Source organism: Solanum lycopersicum, chromosome 7, assembly GCF_036512215.1.
Source record: "Solanum lycopersicum chromosome 7, SLM_r2.1".
NCBI lineage: Eukaryota > Viridiplantae > Streptophyta > Magnoliopsida > Solanales > Solanaceae > Solanum > Solanum lycopersicum.
Window position 1 is genome coordinate 25,682,646 of NC_090806.1, and position 25,292 is coordinate 25,707,937.

The 25,292-nt window shown below is 35.3% G+C and overlaps 1 protein-coding gene and 1 pseudogene across 1 annotated transcript; both read left to right on the forward strand.

The window, feature by feature from the left end:
- The first annotated feature begins 297 nt into the window (after positions 1–297).
- On the forward strand, positions 298–15,623 carry LOC101244681 (uncharacterized). Its single transcript, XM_010325247.2, has 6 exons — positions 298–425; positions 10,374–10,459; positions 11,149–12,022; positions 12,067–14,670; positions 15,189–15,303; positions 15,390–15,623. The coding sequence occupies exons 1-6, from the start codon at positions 298–300 to the stop codon at positions 15,621–15,623; spliced, it is 4,041 nt and encodes a 1,346-aa protein (XP_010323549.1).
- Positions 15,624–16,543: 920 nt separating this feature from the next.
- Positions 16,544–20,082, forward strand: LOC101244968 (3-hydroxyisobutyryl-CoA hydrolase-like protein 4, mitochondrial; annotated as a pseudogene).
- Positions 20,083–25,292: the final 5,210 nt, after the last annotated feature.

The window sequence follows — 25,292 nt, forward strand, 5'->3', positions numbered from 1 at the left end:
ACAGGAGGTTGTGGCGAGTCTGTGTGTTGATGTTGATGCTATACTAGATGTGAGTACGCCTGAGACTGAGGCCGCACCTACGGAGCTTGCGGAGGATACAATATTGGTTGCACTATTTACTACCACTACTGCACTGCTGCCACCACCACTTGAGGGCACCAATCCTGCCACACCAGTGAGAGTGAGATGGCTCGGGCTCAGATTTGGAGGCTGTGAGGAGTGCATCGTTGCTAGATGAGGAGGCCCATCAGTTGAGGGCTAGAGAGTTAGTTGTTGGGGCGTATAGCTCCAGATTGGATGTTGCTGAAAGAAGCACCACTGAAGGTTAAGATATTGTTGTGGGCACCACTAATGGTGGACTTACTACAGAGGGTTCCAAGAAACATGACCGGTCGGCTTGTTAATCTCGACGCTATGCGTCTCAGGTTCACTTCATCTACCACCTTTGCTTTATTTTCTTATGCATTGGGGACAATTGCATGTATTTTTGTTGGGGTGAAGTAAATGGAAAGTGAGTGCTAGGGTGAAGTCCAAGTATCCCAACTCACGATCCTCCCTTCGCGGTTTTCTTGCCTGTGTTCTTTTGCCCTAAGAGACTAGTTATTTTACTATTGAACCGGCATGTGTAGTATCTTGTACAATGTATGAATGTGAAATCTAAATCATGATGGCTAAATATGAATGATATCCCGTTCTAAAGAGAATGCTTGTATGATTAGGCATAATGAATGTTGAATGTGTTGGCTCTAAGCATGAGATAAAGATGCACTATTGGATGATCCTCAATCTAATACTCGAACTAGGCGTCCAATAATCTGATAAGGTAATGAGGTTTTAAGAGAGTGTGAGTAAAGTTGATTGTTCCACTGTTGGTACCTAGCTTGAACTTGCCCAGTTAGTCCTGCAAAAAGAAATCTGTGTTAGACATTTAGGAAAGGATCATAGGACCTTATTCAAGTTAGAAAATTTTTAGCCTAAATAAAATAAAACCAAATGAAATTGAGCCCTTTTTTATCCAAATATTTTGAGCTTAAAATAGACCTTTCTTTTCTATCCTAACTCATCTTCCTTTGGTATAATGTATTGGACCTGGTCCTTCCTTTGACATGTGTACCTCAACTTAGGCCAAAAGCATAAGTTGAGGGTGGCTAGTGCAAAAATTGACCTCGTCTTGGCCCTGACCCAATCTTGGGTATTGTGTACCTCGAATCATGGAAAGCCGTAAGTTGAGGGTGGCTATTATGAGTAATGTTCCGAAAAGGGGATGAAAGGACTATTGTAAAACAAAAAAAAGAAAAAAAAAGAGTGAATAAGAGAAGTGACTCAGTCAAATCCATTATCAAAGAAAAAAAAGAGAGAATATAAAAGAAGTAATTAAGAAAAAGAAGTAAGAGTCATTTCAACAAAAGGAGAAAGCAAGGAGAAAACAAGGCAAAATGTACAAGAAAAGGAAGAGTAGGGTATAATAGACAATGAAAGAGGTAGGACGTTTAGCCGTAATGTCAAGGAGGGCCAAAAGTCACTAAAATGAACCAATATGTATCAACCCTGACCCAGAGCCTACGTTACAAGCCAAGAAAGTCCTATCGTGATCCTAAGAGTAATATGGTGAACTTAAGCAGTGAAAATAAGGGAAAGCCTATGGCGACAAGTATCAACTAGGTGTGAAGTTGTTTTGAGCGTGAGTGTTGAATAATGATCCTTATACTCAAATTTGAAATCATTGTATGAAAAAGAAGGATATCTTTTGAAGCGAGGGCACTAGTTGAAATATTGAAAAGTTGGTACCTTGGTGAGCGATAAAAGAGTAGAGGTGTCGGTGCGTGGTGAGTCTGTGCCATGGTCTGATCCACATGAATGAGTTTAGTGAGCCTAAGAGTAAAAGCATGCACTAAAACAGTAACAAAATTCGGTATTTATAACCATATTATTCCGAAAGCTTAAAAGAGGATACTTTTGTACAAGGTGTTGTGTTGAGTCATTGTGCGTCGCTTGAGGACAAACAACAAATTTAAGCTGAGGGTGTTGATGTATTGTGGTTTCACAGTACTTTTAATGCTTTTTCCTTAAGTTTAGTGTGTGTCTAGGGCCTTTTTGTAGTAATTTTAATGTGTTTTATCTGTGTTTTGTAGGAAAGTTATCCGAATTGGAAATGCATAACGTTGTGCAAAAGTGACCGACGAAGCCATCGACGGACCGTAGGTAGTGATCGTCGATTGGAGGTTCAAGCATCTAAAAGAAACTTGGGGAATTTTGACCAAGTGTAGGGCTACGGAAGGATCGACGATCCGTCAACTGATTGACGGACCATCCTAGAAAATTGTTGATGAGATCAGAGACTGCTCCAGTACCAGATGTTGAAAAAAGTGTAAGAATGGAACAACGAAGGCATCGACGGACCGTGCTGCTGGTCCATCGATTGTATAAGAGAAGATGCAATGTGTAGGCTTTAAAAAGATGCTAAGTATGGATCGACAGAGGCAGTCGACGGTCTGTCGTTTGATCAATGGACCATTAGTGGGGTCCTCGATTGAAGCCGATTTTTTTGGACAAACTTTCCTTAATTGCTTTCCTTTCATATTAGGACAATGTTTTTGTAAATAGGGTGTAAATCCTCGTTTTTGGGGTAAGATCTCTTATTATTTTTCATACTTTTGTTCAGGGAGAATTGACTTTGCAACTTGGAAAATTAATTCAAATATCCGAAATCGATTCTCAATTGAATTTTGTTGTTTCAAGTATAATTTCTGAATTTTTTTCAAAGTTGTCAAAGTAAGTTTATTCAACAAATATGAATTGTGTTCTTCTAAACATGGGTAACTAAATCCACAACTAGGGTTGTGGGAACCATGGGTGATTAACAAAATAAATCTAGCTCATTAACAATTCTCAACTAGGTTATTGCATGTATCGATAATTCTTTTGTTTAGAAGTCTTTTTAACGAGTGCACGCATTAGAACTCGCCATATTGATATTTGCCGGACCAAAAGGATATTTAATAGGAAAAGAATTATTGACATAAATTTACTGAATACTATCTAATATGCTAGTTTCGGTTGGTGTGATGTGATAACTAAGTCAAACATCGAATATGATGCTTAATATGAAGTAAAAAGTAAGGATTAGTAATTTAAACACACGTAGCCGGACCAAGGTACGGGGTGAAATTCTCTAAATGGCGGACCAAGGATTTAGAGATACCTAACTTATCATTTTGCATGCAAAACCTTAAGGAAGAATTGTTATAAGCTAGGGTTATGGCATTATGAACCTATGGGGAACACTTACACCCTAGTTTCTCTCATAACTTGATAAACATCAACAATTTACTCTTGTTACTTGTTAGATTTCATAACATTACAATATTTTTGTTTCACAACCCCCCTCCCCCCCCCCTTTTAGTTATTAGTTTTCGGAAAGGACTTGACTAAACAGAGGTAATCTTACGTTAAAGTTAAGTCTAAATCATTTTCCCCGTGGAATCAACCCAAACCTAATAGTTGAGTTCTTTATTTGATACGAACGCTTATACTTCTTCAGGGAAGTATAATTTGAGCGTATCAGGTGACAATTTTAAAATTAAGAATTAAGGAGTTAGAATTGTTTATCCCTAATTTTTTTAGTTCACATTTTAGTTTAACTCCTCAATTCTTTGTTTTAAAATTGTCACCCCTACTCAATACTGTAGACTTGAGTCACCAATCCCTCATTTTGAAACTTCTTTGTAACCATTAATTCATTGTCCCTAGTTTGTACCAGTGTTTTATATCAATAATATAAATAAATATTGCGAGAAAAAAAAACAAAATTGTCCTTTGATTTTGACTTAAGAATCTAAGTAATTTTTTATCTTTTAACATGGAACACTAAGGCCACATTTTTTGCACTTATGGAGGTATGAATCTTTAATCATTGAGATTTAGCCTATTAAGTACGTTTGATTTTTAGGTCTGAATCTGAATCATTCATATTTATCCCATTAAGTTCATTTGTTTTATTTTTTAAAAATGCTCTTAATGAGTCTGAAGAGGTCTAAATATTAGATCTGTAGGAGACTCTTAACAACATTCATACTCATTTAATAAGTTATCAAATAATAAATCATCGTTTCTCTACTTTAAGCGTGCCTTGTTATCTCATAACTAAAATCTTTGTTGCTCTCTTTTCTCAATCAAACACCATTTTCCCTCTTGAACTGGTAAGTTTTATCCGTTAAAGTTTTTTTATTAATAATTTTCTTATATTGACTGTGTCAAGAACACTATTGGTAGATTGATGTTTATCAAGGTTTTTGAATGAAAAAATTGTACTTCCAAATCATGATAACTAAAACTTTTAAAACTTTTTTTTAATAATAAAACCATATATTTTTAAAATGAAACTTTTATGATATTTTATTAATTTAATGTTAATTTCACATGCACATTCAGATATTGAAAACAAACAGTATTAATTATTTAGTGTTCAGATTTAGAGACCACATCTTAATATTCAGATGTATATTTAGATCAAAACACCTGAATCTTAATACAAATCTTAATATTCAGATATGTATTCAGATTCAGACCTCTTATCTTAATGGAAACAAATGAAACTTAAGCTAGTGTTTGATTATACATTTTAAAATATTCTTGGAAAATATTATTTGACTGAGTCGGGCAAATTTTACCAAGCAAAGACTACTAGAAGTCCAGGAGTATGCCAAATTTTGTGAGCTGCTAAAGCTTGAATTTTTGTAGATCCATCAGTCTTCTCTCTGCTTCTTGACTTTTAAAAAAAAGTGACAATAAGGTTTCAAAATAAATGGGCTATGACATAAGTCTTAAGTATTGGGTGTAGGTAACAATTATATGATTAATGATTAAGGATTATGGAGTAGTCGTGTTTATAAGTTGACAATTTAGTCCACTGAATTAAATAAATAGTAAAAGGGTAAATCGACTAAAACCTAATTTAACAAATTTTGGTGAGAATTAAAATTTGGGGAAGCCACTAGCAAGCTGTACCAAAAGGGGAAATAAAGTATTTTCCCCCACCTCTCGTCATATTTTTTTTTCTTCCTCTTCTTCTTCGTCGTCGTTCTTGCGTGCTTGCTTGTCTTTCTTCCCGCTCCCATTTATCTTTTTCTTCTTTTTTCGTACATTATTGGTCTTGACTGTTAGTCCTTGATCTTTCTTCTTTTCTTCTTCTTGAATCAGATTTAACTAATTTAATCAGCGGATAAGATTTTTTTTGCTCTCAATTGAAATTTCTTCATAAATGATTAGGGTCACACACCATTGTTTTGATATGTAAAACTAATAGTTCTTTGAAATCATTCATAATTATTTGGGCACCTGCAATTTGCATTCGTGTTTCCAACAGATTGCTATATGTTGCAACAATTGACTATTGAAACAAATTATAGTCATATGTAGCAACAGAAAGGTAATTTCAATAGCAACAGAATTGACTGATGTTGCAGCATATAGCTTACACAAGTTGCAACATATAAGCTAGACATGTAGTAACATATGACTTACATATCGCAATTGACATGATATTTATATAATACCCTTGTAAATCATTGTTTTAAGTGTTATATCATATTTTTATTGCTTAATTATGGTTTAATGTACTAAAATTTTATCTAATTTCACATTTTTTTTCATTCCGAAATCGCTCAATTTATCGATTAAGTCATCCTTGAAGTGATATATGTGGCAATATATGCACGTTCTGTTGGGAAAATTGCAACAAAAATGTCATATGTAACAACATATGTATATCATAAAATGATCTTTTGGGGGTTAATTCAATTAAATTGTCACCTAATTCAACATGTAACACTAATCTATTGTCCTACAACATGTCTAAGTACAAAATTATGGTCTAATACAACAACCTTCATCAAATCTATCAATTATTTTTACAAAGACTATTATTTATTACTAGTTCATCATACAATGACCAAGTAACTACATATGATAGTTATATAACACCCTTATAAATCGTTGTTTCAAGTGTTATAACATATTTTTATTGCATAATTATGGTTCAAATTACTAAAATTTGGTCTAATTCGATATTTTTCCATTCTAAATTGTTTAATTTATTGATTAAGTCATCATTGAAATGACATATGTAACAACATTTGCACGTTCTGTTGGAAAAATTGCAACAGAAATGTTATATGTGGCAACATACGTATAATAAAATGGTTTTTGAGGGGTTAATTCAATTAAACTGTCACCTATCAACATGTAACACTAATATATAGTCCTACAACATTTTTAAATACAAAATTATAGTCTAACATAATAACCTTCCTCAATTTTATCAATTATTTTTACAAAAATTATCATATCACTAGTTCATCATATAATGATCAAGTAACTTCATATGATAGTTATATAACATCGTTGTAAATCATTGTTCCAAGTGTTATAGCATATTTTTATTGTTTAATTATGGTCTAAAGTACTAAAATTTGGTCCAATTTGACATTTTTTCATTTCTAAATCGTTCAATTTATCGATTAACACATTCTTGAAGTGACATATGTGGCAACATATGCATGTCCTGTTGGAAAAATTGCAACAGACATGTCATATGTGACAACATATGTATATCATAAAATGGTCTTTTGGGGTTAATTCAATTAGATTATCACCTAATTCAACATGTAACATTAATATATAGTCATACGACATGTCTAAGCATAAAAATATGGTCTAATACAACAACTTTCATCAATTTTATCAATTATTCTTACAAGGGAAAAGGGTCAAATATACCCCTAAACTATTCGAAAAGGTCTAAATATACCATTTGCTTAAAGTTTGGTTCACTCATGCCCTCGCCGTCCAACTTTTGATCCAAATATGTCCTTATGGGCTTTAGTTGACATGTTGGACCTATCCAACTCATTTTTCATTTATTTAGATGCTACATGGAATTGTCATGTCATTTTGACCTTACCACATAACATTTATATGAAAATGGAAATATATTTGGACTCATAAACATCTAATACGACCCATAAATCAACCCACTTTTAAATAAATTATCCGATCGATTTTCAACAATTCTGTTTAGTTTTTATTTTTTTGATAAATTCCAAAAATGAGTAATTGATTAATAAAAAAATAGGAAGAATATGACAAAAGGATAAATTTAACGCCAAAAATTCACAAATAATTATAGTATTCTTAAATTCAATTTAAACACTTTTTAGTTTTTTTTAAATTAAAAAGTAAATACATTAACCTTAAATTCAACAATTTCAACATTTTTTTAATTTTTAATTTTTTTCGCAATCCCAAAAACGAGTTTATTAACAAAAAATGTAAAAATTACTTTAAAAATTCACAAAATAAAAAATGAAAAATATGAAATAAATATAAAATAAAAAAATTGTTGAAATTATTGAATTTAAGGTTACTATATTTATTTGTGAATTTTGATGTAAATTTTTTATTTTGTTTTCATATTTTTCCCTTTTTATTAATAAATTACTCATTTTTGGGATTTGTCAAAAAAAAATAAAATTTTAAAAAAAATGTAGAATGAAATATTACTATATTTATTTGTGAACTTTTGGGGTTAATTTATATTTTTTTTCATACTTTTCATATTTTTTATTAATCAAATTATTCATTTTTGAGATTTACCGAAAAATAAAAATTTTAATAAAAATATTAAAATGTTAGATTTAAGGTTACTATTTATTTGTGAATTTTGGCGTTAATTTTATATATTTTTTTTATATATTTTTCCTATTTTTTATTAATCAATTACTATTTTCGGGATTTACCAAAAAATAAAAATTAAACAAAATTGTTAAAAATGATTCAGATAGTAAATTTAAAAGGATTTGATTTATGGATCAGATTAGGTGTTTATGAGTCCGAATATCTTTCCATTTTCATATAAATGTCATGTGGGAAGGTCAAAATGACATGACAATTCCATGTGGCAAGGTCAAAATGACATGACAATTCCATGTGGAATTTAAAAAATAAAAAAATGAGTTGGATATGTCCAACATGGCAACAACGTCCATCAAGGCAATTCGAACCAAAAGTTGGACAGTCAGGGCATGAGTGAACCAAACTTTAAATGTAGGGTATATATAGACCTTTTCGAATAGTTTAGTGCATATTTGACCATTTTCCCTTTTTACAAAGACAATCATATCACCAGTTCATCATACAATGACCAAGTAACTTCATATGATGGTTATGTAACGCCCATGTAAATTGTTGTTCCAAGTGTTATAACATATTTTTATTGTTTAATTATGGTCCAAAGTACTAAAATTTGATCCAATTTGACATTTTTCCATTCCTAAATCTCTCATTTATCGTTTAAATCAACCTTGAAGTGACATATGTGACAACATATGCACGTTTTGTTGAAAAAATTGCAACAGACATGTCATATTTGGCAACATGTACATCTCAAAATGTTTTTTCTCCAGATAATATTTCAAAAGGAATAACAACCCAACCATCCTACAAACAAATAAGTGATAAAAATCACTAAAAAAAGTCCTGATTTAATACCAATAACTATTATATTTTATCTTAAAGATATCAATAATAAACTAGAAATGATGAGGGCAACAACGCTTTGTTGTAGAAGAAAATCACAACATATTACCACTGATGTTGTAGAAAACATAATAATAATTTGAATTGTAAAGAAATAACAGAAAGGGAGAAAGGAAAGAGAGAAAAGAAAATGAAAATTAGTAAAAATAAATTAAATTTGAAATATGAAATGAAACGACCTTTTATAGAGGAGAGGAGAAAGGAAAAATGAAAGGATGATTATTTTAGACATTTTTATTTTAATATTAATTTTTTTATAATTCATAGTGTAACATCTGTTGGCACATATATCCTTTCTGTTGGGGTACATGCAGATAATTTTATAATTTTTTTACAACAAAGGTTATATATGTTGCCACAGACACCACATTGGTAACAATGAAATGTTGACACATATCTTCTTTCTGTGACATATATTACAACATATCTCCTTTCTGTGATATATGTAGCTACATATCTTCTTTCTGTGACACATGTTGGCACATATCTTCTTTTTGTGACATATGTTGCCATATATCTTTATTATGTGACATATGTTGCCATATATCTTTTTTCTATGACATATGTTGTCACATATCTTCTTTCTGTGACATATGTTGCAACATATATCCTTTCTACTGGGACACATGTAGATAATTTTGTGATGTTTTTTTACAACATAGGTTATATAAGTTGCCACATACACCACATTTCTTTTTTCCCATCATAATTGACATTTGTTTCAACAAAAAATCGCTAATATTATCAGCAAAAATAAACACTTTAGCAATATTTTTATACAACTTATCGATAAAAAAAGTAATTCACAATGGTATACATAACAATTAATCTAATTAATGGTGGATATTGTTGTTTCACATCACAATTGACGATTTTTACTTTTTTCTCTTTCTCTTTCGCTTTCTTTTTCAATTTCTCCTTCTCCATCTCTATGTCCTTCTCCTTCTCTTTCTTGTTCTCTTTGTCTTTTGGGTGTGAGTGAGATACAAAGCATAAGTCATTGTTTTTTTCTTTCACTAATTATAGATAGTGATTGAGAAATAGATTTTTTCAATCTCATGCACTTCAAATATTTATGGACAACTGAACAACACTACATTTCTTAAATCATATAAACAAAATGGTCACACACACAAAAAAAAAAATTCACCGGATGTTAACATTACATATACATTTTCTCAAATTATGGCTTTTTGGATTTGTTAATTTTCTTTCTAAAACAATAAATAATATGTATCATTAAACTATTGTTCATTTTTCACATCTATAGAACGATTTATTCTTCATTAATCCAAGAAAAAAGCTAAGTATTATTCACAAATTGTAAAATCTCTCAAAAAAAATAACTTATGCATTTTAAGTCAAACACAATCTTCAGTTCAAAAAGAAGAAAGAGTCACGATCGGAGATGAGAAGGAAGATAAGATAATAAGAGATAATATTTATTTTGATAGTCGGATATTCAGATTATCTAAAAATAAAAAAAGAGAAAAAAGAAAATTGAGAGAAGAAGAAGAAGAGAAATACCTATTTTTATTTTATTTTTTTTTAAAAAATGATTTAGATAAAATGATAAGAATTAAAAAAATGAAATATTTTTTTATATTATAAAAATTTAAAAAAATTTAAAAATATTAATTTGATCCCAAATTTATTTAGTTACATTTTAAAAGTTATTTGACCATCTGACACCAAAAATTAAATCAAGACTCATCAAATCAAGACTTATTTGACACCTTCTGTTAGACCCGCAAACTACTTGATTTAACTACGTGTAGACATGTCAAGGACTTGGGCATTGGTCTTGGCATGGATGATGGCAAAACAGTGCAACACAAGTTCAAGGTGCTTGGGTTTTGGCAAGGCAGCTTGAACGTGCATGGCTTACATGTGGGCTAAGGGCATTGGCAAGGCAGCATGTTGACTTGATGAGGCAAGGCTGTGAAGACTTGGCAATGTCAGGAACAAATGCAGTTCACCCGAAATTGCTGAAATAAAAATAAGTGTTGGAAGACAGCTGAAATATTCTAAGTGTTGGAAGCTGGCAGAAATATTCGAAGTGTTGGAATGAAGCCTGAAATATTCTAAGTGTTAGAATATTGATATTTCATGTAGATAAGAATGTAATTTGAATTAGATTCTATCTGTTAGAAATATAGCTGTTGGAAAGTTAGTTTTGAACCCTGTGATGACAAGTGTTGGACAGGTGTCATTTGTAACCGCCGCATGTAACTGCCACTGTGCAGAATTTTGATTTAAAGGTGGAAATTCGTCTAAGGCAAAAACAGAGTTTTTCTAGCCTTAGACTAATTCGTGAAGCCTTCCTTTGTATTACTTAAAGGTTAATAAAGGTTGGGACTGGTTCTTGTAAATTCTGTTGGTTGTTTGACGCTGCTGTTTTAAGTATTTCTATACTTAGTCAATTTTCGTGGGTGCAAGTAGGCTGAGTGTTATAGACGTTTGTAAGACTGCCTAGAGTGGTGTGTGATAAAAATAAATCGACCCTCTTTCAATTGGTATCAGAGCGCAGTTAAACAATAGTGAAAAACGCAGAACTATGGGAGTTGGCACGAAAAATTGAATCCTTCGTCGGGTTTACTGAAGACATTTTGGGAGACCCTACGTTTGTGGATTTATTCACACAAATCATTGAGCTAAGAGTGGACGCTGAGAAAGTTCAGGGAGAAATTGGTGGATATCGACATAATGTTGATAACCACATTACTGAAATCTTGGACTTTCGTACCACAACTACGCAAAAACTGGAGGGACTGCAGAAGGAAAATGAGAACCTTCGTGCAGAGCTCGTTGTTTTGTGTCGGGCTGTGGCCACGTTAAGTTCAACTCGTGTTGAATCGTCTAAGGTAAAGATTCCAGAACCTAAGGCCTTTAATGGCGCAAGGAGTGCTAATGAACTGGAAAATTTCATCTGGGACATGGAGCAGTATTTTACCGCTGCAAGAGTGTCGGACGTTGATAAGTTGAATATTACCACAATGTATTTGTTGGGTAATGTGAAACTTTGGTGGAGGACTCGTAATGCAGACGACGTAAGTGCTGGTCTTCCTAGAATTGATACATGGGATAAGCTAATCAAAGAAATGTGTGACCAATTTCTTCCTAGCAATGCATCTTGGCTTGCAAGGGATAAATTAAAAAGGCTAAGGCAGACGGGTTCAGTGAGGGAATACATAAAAGAATTTACCTCTGTGATGTTAGACATACAAAATATGTCTGATGAGGATAAACTTCACAACTTCATTTTGGGCATGCAAGGCTGGGCTCAGAACGAACTACGAAGGCAGAATGTTAAAGATCTGCCCGGGGCTATTGCTACTGCCGATTCGTTAGAGGATTTCCGCACGACTCGTCCTTCCACAGACGTCCCCTCCACTTCAAAAACTAAGAAAAAGAATGAGAAGAAAGGGTAATGGAGAAAGGATAGTCGTAAAGACAATACAAATGATAAAGGAAAGGCACAAATGAAGGATGGGAAAGACAGGCCAAAGAACAAAGATGGAAATTCGAAGGGCTGTTGGACTTGTGGTGGTCCTCATTTTGCCAAATCTTGTCCAAACTGGAAAAAGTGAATGCTTTGCTTGCTGGTAACGTGAATCAAAGGGAGGAGGATGAAGAAATCGTGGCTGCAATGGCAAACCCATTGGGATTGTCCTTCAATCACATTATGGGGATCAATAATGTTGGAGAAATCTCTAGTACTTCGAATCCTCATGCTTCATTAATTCATATAGAAATGAAAGTGAAAGAAGAATGTGTGATGGCAATGGTTGATACAGGGTCCACACACACGTTTGTAGATGTGAAGATTGCTACAAAATTGGGGCTGAAGTTATCCAAAAGCCCTTCCTACGTCAAAACAGTCAATGCTAAGACACAAGCCATTGTGGGCATGGCTTATGGTGTGTCTATGGCGACTGGAAGTTGGGTGGGAAAACATAACTTGATGGTGATGCCGCTTGATGACTTTGAAATCATACTTGGGATTGATTTCCTATGGAAATTCCAGTTTGTTCCGTTTCCTCACTTAGATGGAGTGATGGTCATGAATGGAAGAAATGCTGGCTTTCTCAAAGGTGTTCATCCGTTTGGGGACATTAATAAGGTTGCAAAGAAGAAAGACAAGGGAATGTTGTTGTCTGCTATGTCAATCGACAAAGGGCTGAAGAAGGGTGAAGACACTATACTTGCTGTCTTGGTCGAAGTGAAACCTGATGTGAAAATGGAAGTGCCTGATTGTGTTGTTGATTTACTTAAACAGTATGCTGATGTTATGCCGCCTGAATTACCAAAGAAATTACCACCAAGGAGGGATATTGATCATAAGATTGAGTTGTTGTCTGGTACGGTTGCTCCTGCACAGGCTCCTTATCGTATGGCTTCTAAGGAATTGGTTGAATTACGCAAACAATTGAATGAATTACTAGATGCTGGATTGATTCAGCCGTCTAAGGCTCCATATGGTGCTCCTGTTCTATTTCAAAAGAAACAGGATGGAACAATGCGAACGTGTGTAGACTACCGGGCGCTGAACAAGACAACTATAAAGAACAAGTATCCGGTTCCGTTGGTGCAAGATTTGATAAATAGGTTAAGCAAGGCATGCTGGTTCACAAAACTTTATCTGAGGGCAGGTTATTGGCAGGTTAGGATAGCAGAGGGTGATGAACCAAAAACAACATGTGTAACTAGATATGGTTCCTATGAATTCCTTGTAATGCCGTTTGGGCTGACTAATGCCCCGGAAACGTTTTGCAACTTAATGAACAATGTACTGTTTGACTATCTTGATGACTTTGTTGTTGTTTATTTAGATGATATAGTCATTTATAGTCGAACATTGGAAGAACATGTTAATCACCTAAGTCTGGTTTTGTCTCAATTGAGGAAATACATGCGTTATGTCAAGATGGAAAAGTGTGAATTTGCTATACAAGAGATAAAGTTCTTGGGGCATCTTGTTAGTAAAAACCAAGTTCGAATGGATCCTAAGAAAGTGCAAGCCATTGTTGATTGGCAGACACCTCGTCATGTGAAGGATTTGAGGTCGTTTATTGTCTTGGCTAACTATTACATAAAGTTTATTGCTGGCTACTCAAAGAAGGCAGCGGCTTTGACAGATTTGTTAAATAAGGATACAAAGTGGGTTTGGTCTGAACGGTGTGATGAAGCTTTTCAGAACTTAAAGAATGTTATCGCATCTGAACCTATACTCAAATTGCCTGATTTTGAGTTACCATTTGAAGTGCACACTGATGCGTTAGACAAAGCAATTGGTGGCGTATTAGGGAAGGAAGGTCATCCAGTGGCCTTTGAAAGTAGAAAATTGAATGATGCTGAACAGAGATACTCAACACATGAAAAAGAAATGGTTGTGGTAGTACACTGTTTGCAGGTTTGGAGAGTCTATCTCTTGGGAACTCGATTTGTAGTGAGAACTGATAATGTAGCAAATACATTTTTCAAGACACAAAAAAAGTTGAGTCCTAAACAAGCACGGTGGCAAGAATTCCTGGCAGATTATGATTTCATGTGGGAACATAAACCAGGAAAACACAACCAGGTTGCTGATGCGTTGAGTAAAAAAGAAGTGTTTGTTGCAGTATATTCAATTTCGAAACTGGAAACTGATTTCTATGATAGAATTAGGCTGTGTGCTGCAAATGATTCATTGTATGTTAAATGGATGGGTCAAGTGCAAGATGGCACAATGAGACGGTATTGGATCGAGGACGGTCTGCTCTATTTTAAAGGGGAGAGGATCTTTGTACCAAATCAGGGTGGGTTGCGCAAAGACTTAATGAAAGAGGCGCATGACTCTGCTTGGGCTGGACATCCCGGTGTTGAAAGGATGTTAGCCTTACTGTCTCGTGTTTATTTTTGGCCAAAAATGGAAGATGATATAGAGGCGTACGTCAAGACTTGTCATGTTTGTCAAGTGGACAAGACTGAACGTAGGAAGGAAGCAGGTTTGCTGCAACCTTTGCCTGTTCCTGAAAGGCCATGGCTATCAGTAAGCATGGATTTCATTTCTGGATACCCTAAAGTAGATGGAAAGTATCTATCATGGTGGTAGTTGACAGGTTTTCAAAATATTCTATTTTTATTGCTGCTCCTGAATTATGCTCATCTGAAGTTGCTGCTGAGTTATTCTACAAACATGTGGTTAAGTATTTTGGTGTTCCGGCTGACATTGTGTGTGATAGAGACACAAGGTTCACTGGTAGATTTTGGACAGCATTGTTCAATATGATGGGAACTAAATTAAAATTTTCTAATGCAAATCACCCACAAACAGATGGACAGACGGAAAAAATTAATCACTTGTTGGAGGAATAGTTGAGGCACTATGTGACAGCAAGTCAACGGAATTGGGTAGCATTGTTAGACACTGCGCAGTTTTGCAATAATCTGCACAAGTCGTCTACAACAGAAATGAGCCCTTTTGAAATCGTCTTAGGCAGACAGCCTATGACACCACTAGATGTTGCTAAATCTAAGAATCAGGGAAAATGTCCAGCAACATATAGGGTTGCAAGGGACAAACCTGAAATGTTATCTCAGGCATAAGATAGCTTGCGCAAGGCTCAGCGGCGCATGAAGAAGTATGCTGATCAACATCGTCGCTCAGTTGAGTTCAATGTGGGTGACAAGGTGTTGCTGAAAACCCCACAAATCTGGAAACGGATTGTAAGTAAGACCAGACATCGGGGTTTGATTCCTAAGTGTGATGGTCCATTTGAAGTGGTGAAATGAGTGGGCGAAGTTGCTTATAGGTTGAAGCTGAAATCCATCCGACTTTCCATGTGAGTTTCTTGAAACCTTACTTTGCAGATGCGGATGATCCGGACAGAAACAGGTCAAATAGAGCTCCTCCATCAGTACCTACACAGTATGATGCTGAAATTGAGAAGATCCTTGATCACCGGGTTTTGGGCACAAGTAAGAAGAATACTAAGACTGAGTTCTTGGTTCACTGGAAAGGCAAGAGTGCAACAGATGCTATTTGAGAGAAAGCAAAAGACCCATGGTAGTTTGATGCTCAAATCGAGGACTATCTCAAAACAGTCTCGATGAGGACATCGAGTTCAAGTGGTGCGGGTGGTCTGTTAGACCCGCAAACTACTTGATCTAACTACGTGCAGACATTTCAAGGACTTGGGCATTGGTCTTGGCATGGATGATGACAAAATAGTGCAACACAAGTTCAAGGTGCTTGGGTGTTGGCAAGGCAACTTGAACGTGCATGGCTTATGTGCGGGCTAAGGGCATTGGCAAGGCAACATGTTGACTTGATGAGGCAAGGATTTTAAGACTTGTCAATGTCAAGAACAAAGGCAGTTCACCCGAAATTGCTGAAATAAAACTAAGTGTTGGAAGACAGCTAAAATATTCTAAGTGTTGGAAGCTGACAGAAATATTCTAAGTGTTGGAATGAAGCCTGAAATATTCTAAGTGTTAGAATATTGATATTTCGTGTAGATAAGTATGTCATTTGAATTAGATTCTATCTGTTAGAAATATAGCTGTTGGAAAGTTAGTTTTGAACCCTTTGATGACAAGTGTCGGACAGGTGTCATTTGTAACCGCCGCATGTAACTGCCATTGTGCAGAATTTTGATTTAAAGGTGGAAGTTCGTCTAAGGCAAAAACAGAGTTTTTCTAGCCTTAGACTAATTCGTGAAGCCTTCCTTTGTATTACTTAAAGGTTAATAAAGGTTGGGACTGGTTCCTGTAAATTCTGTTGGTTGTTTGACGCTGCTCTTTTAAGTATTTCTATACCTAGTCAATTTTCGTGGATGCAAGTAGGCCGAGTGTTACAGACGTTTGTAGTGGTGTGTGATAAAAATAAATCGATGCTCTTTCACCTTCCATTGAATTTTCTCCTGCTTCTTTCTTCATTCCATCAAAAGCTGCAACAATCGAGATCATGGCCTCCGACGGTGACGAATTTGTCAAAGGACATGTTCACCGTAACAACGTTACTATTCTCACTCTCGATCGTCCTAAAGCTCTCAATGCCATGAACCTCGGTGAACTTTTATTTTACTTCACTTTCATTTTTTCCTGGTATAATTACACTTTTTTTCTTCCCTTTAACTGTTTTGGAGCTGAATCAAACACTCAAATCTTTCTATTGTTTTCCTTTGTTCCGTGTATGTCAAAATTAACAGACCCTGAGGTGTCTTAAGTGAAATTTTGTCGTATTTAATTTGTATTCTCATTATAGTTTTTCCCATTAACAAGTATAGGAGTTTAATGGAAATGAAGGAAGGAAAAATCGGAATACTAGTATAAATATATACTTTTTTTCCCTCTAAGCTTGAGAATTGATATACTATATCTTCATTTAAGCAGTTTCATTTCTGTTTACCTCATGCTTGATTGATATGTGACACAGATATGGACATCAAGTACAAGAGTTTCCTGGATGAGTGGGAAACAGACCCAATGGTCAAGTGTGCTTTGGTTGAGAGTAGCTCCCTGCGTGCCTTTTCAGCAGGTAACCATCAGAAGTCTTTAATTTACTGGATGTATACTGGCTAGTACTTTATTTGGTATATTTGCAGCATCTATTTCCTAAAAAAGTTATGTTGGTACATCATTAGTCAATTTTGGTAGAGACTACAAGTCTTAGTTATGATGCCTAGTTTGACAGGCTCTAGTAATATATATGGGTAACAATTTTTTTTTCTGATGCAGGTATGGATATTAAGGGGGTTGTTGCTGAAATTCAAAAGGACAAATTTACACCTCTTGTGCAAAAGGTTTTTCTCACATTATAAGATTTACCCTATAAGTGTACTCAACATGTAAAGTTTTCCTGTGGTGTTTTGGAATCATCGTTGGTTTCTTCTTCTCTGTATCCTAGTCTTTGTTTTTTGTAGTTTCATTGGATAAATTTTGTCTTGCTGAGTTGATGCTGATGCATATTAGAAATAGTAATACTAGTGATTTTACCTGAAGAGGTTGCTCAAGCTGGTTTAGACAAAAACGTTGATTAGATATGGTTGAGGTCTTTCAGTGTCCCCTTGATGTGCGCAAAATCATAACAGTCTGTGTTAGCAGAGGTACATACACTAGCTGTATTTTTTTTTATAAAAAAAGAAAAAAGAATCAGAATACCATTATCTTTTGTAGTTTGGTTCTTAACAAGGAGGTATAAAAAGAACCCTAGTCTTTTATGCAATTCTGATGAATATTGTTAGAAACAATTAGGGAGACATTGTGTATTGTGACTATGTAGCATTGATTTCTTTTCTTGTTTAAATATATGCATTTACTATTTAACACCCCATAACATTGGAGAATAATCAACCGAGAACATTCTTCCATTTCTCTATTGTGTTCTACTTCACACATGGAGTAAGAGCAAGGTTAGGGGTAGATGCTGCAGTTACAGCAACTCTCTCTCTCTCTCGATTGTCGTCATGCAAATTTTTTGGCGATCAGTACCATTGTAGTTCTCTATATTTTTGTCGGTGCCATGTACAAACCAACACCACCATCAAGTCCCTCACCTCCCTGGGAAAAAGACCCAGCAAGTTCCACTGGAGAAGGTGCCTCACGTATTTCACGTGCCAGAGAGAAGGAAGATTCAAATTCAAATAATATAGCTCGTAAGGTTAATGCCATTCACAATGGAGATCAATGGTGTAGGTAGATTCAAATATTTAGAGTTAAATCGGCTATCTTCAATAATAACATCCAATTCACATCAGTATTCTTCGTTCATCAAGAATCAATAGAAAATATCTAGCTATGAATCTCGAAGAAACTTGAACTTAATTAGCAGTAAGCTGACTTGTCTGCCACAGGACATTCATAAGTTTCTCTTTGATGGTCTACCTATTATAATAATGTGATTCATTTGAACATTCTGTATTCTTGAAGTATGTGTAGTTGGTGCTTTGTGGTTGGTTCATGGCACTGTTCATAACTGAATGATGTCTGTTTACACAAGTTGATATTTTCTTAATGCAAAACATGTTTATTCTTCTTCAAAATATTTGTCCTTTTTAATACTTGAGGGCTTTTCTTTTACCATGTATCCTTTGAGTTGATAGTTGCACTTAATCATGCTCAATTCGATGATTTGCTTCTTTATGTTCTTAATATATTCTCCTGGCAAAAATGTTTTTGATATATAACCCTTCGTTTACATATAATAGCACGTATACATATGTCCTATTCAAAGAGGGGAAACTCATGGTCTTTCTCAGACATTCATCGTTTGATGAACCTCTTTAACACCACAATGAGTCTGTGACTTGCTCCACTCTTGTTCTTCTACCACTCTTAGCACCATATATGAGTTCTGCAAGCCTCTGGGTGATGCCTTAATATTTAATATGTTAATATATGGGTATGTTTGAAGTGAACACTGCAACTAAGTTTGTTAGTAGGACTTTCAGAAAATTGAGAGGTGTTCCTTCATTATGTACAGGTATTCGCAGCAGAGTATTCTCCGATTTGCAAAATATCCAATTACAGAAAGCCTTACATCAGCTTCATGGATGGCATAACAATGGGCTTTGGCATTGGTTTATCAGGTCATGGTATCTATAGGCTTATCACTGAGGTATTCCCCCCCTCCCCCCTCCCCCCTTGTATGAGTACTGATTGTTGCAACTATTGTCTTATTTATACTCTTTATATTGTTTCAGAGGACTGTTCTAGCTATGCCAGAAAATTGAATCGAGTTGTTTCCAGATGTTGGTTTTTCTTATATAGCTGCACATAGTCCTGGCGAAGGGGCAGTTGGTATGCATTCTCTCTTTCTACTGGTGAAGTTGCATTAATGAAATATCAATTAAAACGGACTTGAAGTTTTAGAAACACCTATTACTATTGGAAGGCTTTGTGGTAGGCAAAAAATGCTTCTCTATTTGGAATGTCTGAAAACTCTCCTCTTTCCATCTCCCTTCTCAGCTCACCGGTGAATAAATTTTTCGATGAAGTCCCTTTTCAGCTTAGTTATGGATTGAAGAGTCTTTTTAATCATTTAAAATAATAGATCTTACTGAGTTTTATGATAGAAGGTTTGTCCTTGTCGAAGGTCTCAAAGTCACTCCCGTTAATCACGATCATTTCTTGTTGGATCTCCCTCGAGACAAGAATTAGTTAGAATCAAAGTAGAGTGGTTTTGAATGGTAGAAATTGTCTGTGTGCATCTGCCAAAATCAGAACAAAGATGGGTCAAAGCTTTTGGCATACCTCTTCAAGCGTCATCTGTTAACAGTTTTAAGACGTTTGGAGATTAGTATAGTGGTAACCTTGGTATCAATGAGGATACAAAGGACTGCATTGGCTCACTTCAGTGCTAGAATTTACTCTTTCGACCAGAGCTTCCGAATTTCAATTCTAAATGACAATCACATTCAACTCAGATCAGCTGTGAAAAATGGCTCTGGTGAAATAGCAAAAGGGGGTCTGATGGAGCAGGCCCTCAATAGTCTCACCTCGTAAGAACACTTGCCAAGCTTCAATTCTAATATTAAGCCACCTGTTAACCCGCTGGGTAATGCGTGATTAAAGCACACAATTGGCATTTGGGGCCATATTTGAGGCACAAATCATTACAGAAAGAAGGCACAAAAAGAAAGGCCCAATTGAAGGTGGGAGTTTAATAAAATAGAAATTAGTCTAGAGGGCTGTCGGCGGTCATAAACCAGACTCAAATGCTAACATATTTAGTATATTACAACTGAATTCTGCACCAATTCGATTTGACGCGCCTCAAATTCACCAACACAGCACCTCCCCAATCTTCTATCTGGACAAAGTTTAGGAGTTTGTCCCTCAGATGCTAATGACTAACAAGACCCAGTAGAGGATATCCCTCAATTACCTCGTCAACCTTCGCTGCATATGGAAATGGATTTGGCCCGATAAACACCTCAGATACTGAATTCTCCTCTCAAACTATTAGTGCAGCTTTGCCATTAACGTGGTATAAGGGGTCTCTAGCCTGCAAATCATAGACAGGTCAACAGTAATTGAGAGTAGTTCACAGTGGACGAGGATTACTAAGGGGAAGGCATGCAAACACATTTGGGATTAACATGCAAACCTGGGAAAGAGGGGAACAACAAATGAAAAGACTAATTTGTGGACTCAATCGCGATCACAAGGGTGGGTTCAGATAAATGGAATCAGGGGTAGGCACTACAATTTTTTATTTTTTTGGAGATCAAACACTAGACAAACCGGACATCGATGGGGAGGAAGTCAGTGACTCAATGCTATAAAGAAGAAATCATCACTACCTATAAACAACTCTTTTCTCAGTCTGAAACATGGAGACACAGCTTTACCATCTAGAATCAGACCATAATCACAGATGAGGAAAAATCATGGTTGGAGAGACCTTTTCAAGAGCAGGAGGTGCTTCAAATTATCAGATTATGTGCAAATGACAAAGCCCCTATTCCTGATGGTTAGTCAATGGGATTTCTAAGTGCTTGCTGTTACTTTTTGAAGGTGGATATTTTCAAGACTGGCAAATTTTCACTCTTATGCTTATTTTGAGAGAAGTCAGATTAGCATTATTTACAAATCTAGCTGAAAGAATAAAAAGGTTGATCGAGAAGATAGTAAACAAACACCAATGCCATCATAAGGGTAGACAAATTATTGATGCTTCCCTTATTGCAAAGGAATGTGTTGATGCTAGGTAGAAGGATAAGAAATCACGAGTCCTTTGTAAACTAGACATTGAGAAATCTTTTGATCATGTCAACTCAAAGTATTTCATCAATATTACGAGGGCCATGGATTTTAGGGACAAATGGCATAAATGCATTTATTTTGCATCAATACAATGAAGTTTTCTGTTCTTTTTTTCTTATTAGATAAAAGTATTTTAACTAATAAACATCACCAAAACGGCCATATACAAAAATTACACCAAATGATCAAGCCTCTACAAAATATGACACTCTACAAACTCCACCCAATCCTTTATACAACAAGGAACTTTTTGTTGGCACCTGCTGAATTTTGTGACCGTTTCATCCAAAAACTTAAGCTGACAGAGAGAGCACACTTTATAGTTAATTGTATTCTCAACATGCCCCCTTATGTGTGAACTAATTCTTTTTGTGGGCCAAGCACGTGGAAATTTCTTTAAATTTGGTTGGTAGTGAGATTTGATCCTAGGACCTTTGCTTGCTTTGATTCTATGTTGAAGTGTGTGACCATCTCATCTAAAAGCTTAAGCTTTTATATAGAGTTATATTCTTAGCATGCTCCCTCACTTGCGGGCCTGCTTCTTTTTTCATGGGCCAAGCACGTGAATTTTTTTTTTTTTTGATATGAGCGGCAGTGAGATTCAATCCCAGAACCTTTGCTTGCTCTGATACCATGTTCAAGTGTGAGCATCTCATCTAAAAGCTTAAGCTTGTTAGAGAGATCACACTTTTATTGGTTAGTTGTATTCTCAACAACACCTAAAGACTAAAGGAGCGGAAACTACTTCTTAACGGTAAGAAGCTTGACTCTACACCTTCAAGAGCTCTCCTGTTTCTCTCTCAAAACTACCAACATTTATGCCATCAGAACCACATTCTAGGCCCTTCATTTTCTCCTCCTTGTCATGCTCTTCTAACTGAGCATCAAATCTTTCACAATTTTTGGCATTACCAAGGATTGTTGAACTATCTAAACATATTCCACCATAATCTCATGGACAATCTATAATGTAGAAGAAGGTGTTCCACGTCCTCGCCCGTCTCCTTGTTCCTGTGCACCAACTAATGCTTCCATCCTTCCACTTTCTGAGATTTTTCGCTGTCGAAATCCACTCCTCTAGTTCCTAGTAAAGTAAAAAGACACCTTCCTCGTCACACTTGGAGCCCATATTGCATAACGAGGGAATTTAACCTTTTCTCTAACCAAAAGTTTCTCATAAAAGGATCGCACTTAGGACACCCCATTACTTCCAAAACCCCCACCCCACACATCAAGATTATTCACCAGATTGACTTGCCTATGAAGTAGATCTATCAATCTTAAGAACTCACTCACTTCTCAATCTTGAAAATCCCTTCTGAATACCAAATCCTAAAAAGTTTCTCCACCTTGTGATCTCCTAATTTGTTGAATTGTCATTCTCTTTGGCAAGATATTCTATTCAAACTCTGGAATTCATTTTCTGAAATTATGTTCCCACCGTTATTTCCCCAAGATACACTCTTCTTCCATCTCCGACCTAGAATGAGATACTTTCCACAAAATAATCCCCTACCTTCATAATATTTCTCCATAATCACTCAAAATGCAAAACAATATCTCTAGTTTTCCAACCCCCTTCTCTTATATATATCAAAAAAAAGAAAAAAAAGGTTTTCCAACCCCCTTATGTAATACCGTATTTATTACCTAACAATACCCCCCATAGATCTTGCACCTCCATATCCATTTGCACAATAAAACTTTACCAAACACTACTAGATCGTTAATTCCCCCATCTCCCCCACTCCCCCCCCCCCACAATATCCTAAGAACAGACAGAGTAATGGTAAAGAGGGCAATAGAGCCCAGTCTTCTTCAATTGCTTTACCAAAAATGAGTTCCATCTGATTGAGCTACCTTAGGGGTAGACGGAGAGGAAACCGTCTTTATGTTATCACTTAGTCACTAAGAGAAAGAGGATTCACCCGATGTTGTCACTAGTATGATCCAAGTCGTCAGTTTTGATGTTCTTCTATAGCAACAGGAGATGTGCTAATCTCCCACCACATCAAATGAATCTTCCTATCCTTGTCCATATCCCATAGGAAATTTCTATGAATTTTCAAATTTGCAATGATTGATGTTTGAGCAAGAAACAAGGACAAGTAGTAAGTGGGAATGCTAGAAAGTGTGCTCTTTATAAGCACTTCCTTCCCACTCTTGGACATTTGTCTTTTCTGCCTTCTTGCTAGTCTCTTCTTCACCCTCTAAATAGCTGAATTCCACTGCCATCCTTGTTTGAAGGACCTAACAGTACTCCAAGGTATGTAGTTGGAAGAGCCCCAACCTTAAAATTCAAAACTTGAGCAAGTACCAATATCATTCACCTCCCCAACAAAAAATATTTCACACTTCCTCAAATTAATTTTAATTCTTGAAGTGAGAATTTGGCCTCTTCTTTTTAGAGAAGAACATGTTTCTTTTCCCTTTTTTCGAGAAAATATGATTCTACATTCTAGTTAAATTGGGCACTGGAGGGTCCACAGAATTTATTGCTGAGACTCCCTATTATGGAAATATTTCTAAATAACTAATCTGAATTATTCTTACCATAATAAGTTACAAATCATTCCACTAATAATTCGTAATTGCACTCCTCCATTTATTTCAAAATTCACGATTAAACACTTGTGTAATTCCCCATGTTAAGATTACTGATACTAATCAATAAATTAAATTACTGACGAATTTAATTCAATGTTTAACTTCTTTTAAAGAAATATTTAACTTATTTCATGTGCAAGATTCATAAATCTACCAGTCAGGTTTACACATGAAAACTTATATGCTTCTCATAAAAGGTGTATCATCAATCTCTATACTGAGACATGGATTCCATCAACTAACTTATTATTTCACAAATATATATTATTATCATCCAATCTATCAGGCATATTGACCCATCTCAGAATCTCACCTTTTAATAAATCAAAATGATAATTAATATATACTGATCATAATCGTTATATCAAGATTAAGAAGATAAGTACATTTAATAGTTTAGAGAATATGTTTTTATCAGCCAGTCTAAAACTACCAGCTCTGCTCGGTCCCGTTCAATACATACCAAATGCACTAGCTCCAGACGTTAGAACTATGTCATTCTCATAATCAAGATAAATTACATTTAGTCTCGTGGTACAATATTTCTGGTGGTTTTTTCCAAATTTCCATCTATGATTTTGAACTATAACTTTTAACTTATAAGAACTGATGATTTAATCTTCTGTGTATAAGATTAAACTCTATACACCAAATCATCTACTGTATAAGTTAAAGACACATATATGACAATTGATCTATTTAATGTAACACTTTATTTAATTGAATAAATGAATAAACAATTGTTCAATATTAATACTATATCAAAATGCATGGTTAATAGTATATCCTAACAATCTCCCACTTAGACTCATAAACATGAACCTACAACCCTAACACTCATTCCTTCAACATGTCTATCTAAAGACTTTTGCTGTAAAGCTTTTGTGAAAGGGTCTGCAAGGTTGTTCTTTGATGCAATATTCGCCACCATCACATCTCCTATCTTTACTATGTCTCGAATCAAATGGTATTTTCGCTCAATATGTTTTGTCTTCTCATGACTTCCTGGTTCCTTTGAATGTCCAACCGCTCCACTTATCACAAAACATTGTAAGAGGCATTTCTATTGCAGGAACAACTGCCAAGTTTTTCAGAAAGTTTCTAAGCCACACTGCCTTCTTAGCTGCCTTAGAGGTTTCCATATTCGGCTGTCATGGTAGAATCAGCAACACAGGTTTGCTTTATGCTTCTCCAAACAATGCCTCCACCTCCCAAAGTAAACACATTTCCTGAGGTCAACTTTCTAGAGTCCATATCAGACTGGAAATCTGAGTTTGTGTACCCTATGGGCTCCAACTCATCCGAATGATAGACTAGCATGCAATCCCTAGTGCTTTTCA

Bases quoted from the DNA above. Each gene is read 5' to 3' on its own strand.
- LOC101244681 (XM_010325247.2), top strand. From the start codon at position 298: ATGTTGCTGAAAGAAGCACCACTGAAGGTTAAGATATTGTTGTGGGCA. The intron at 10,460-11,148 runs GCAGCTTGAACG...TGAAAAACGCAG, and splicing joins GGTGCTTGGGTTTTGGCAAG to AACTATGGGAGTTGGCACGA. The intron at 14,671-15,188 runs GTATCTATCATG...GGCATAAGATAG, and splicing joins TACCCTAAAGTAGATGGAAA to CTTGCGCAAGGCTCAGCGGC.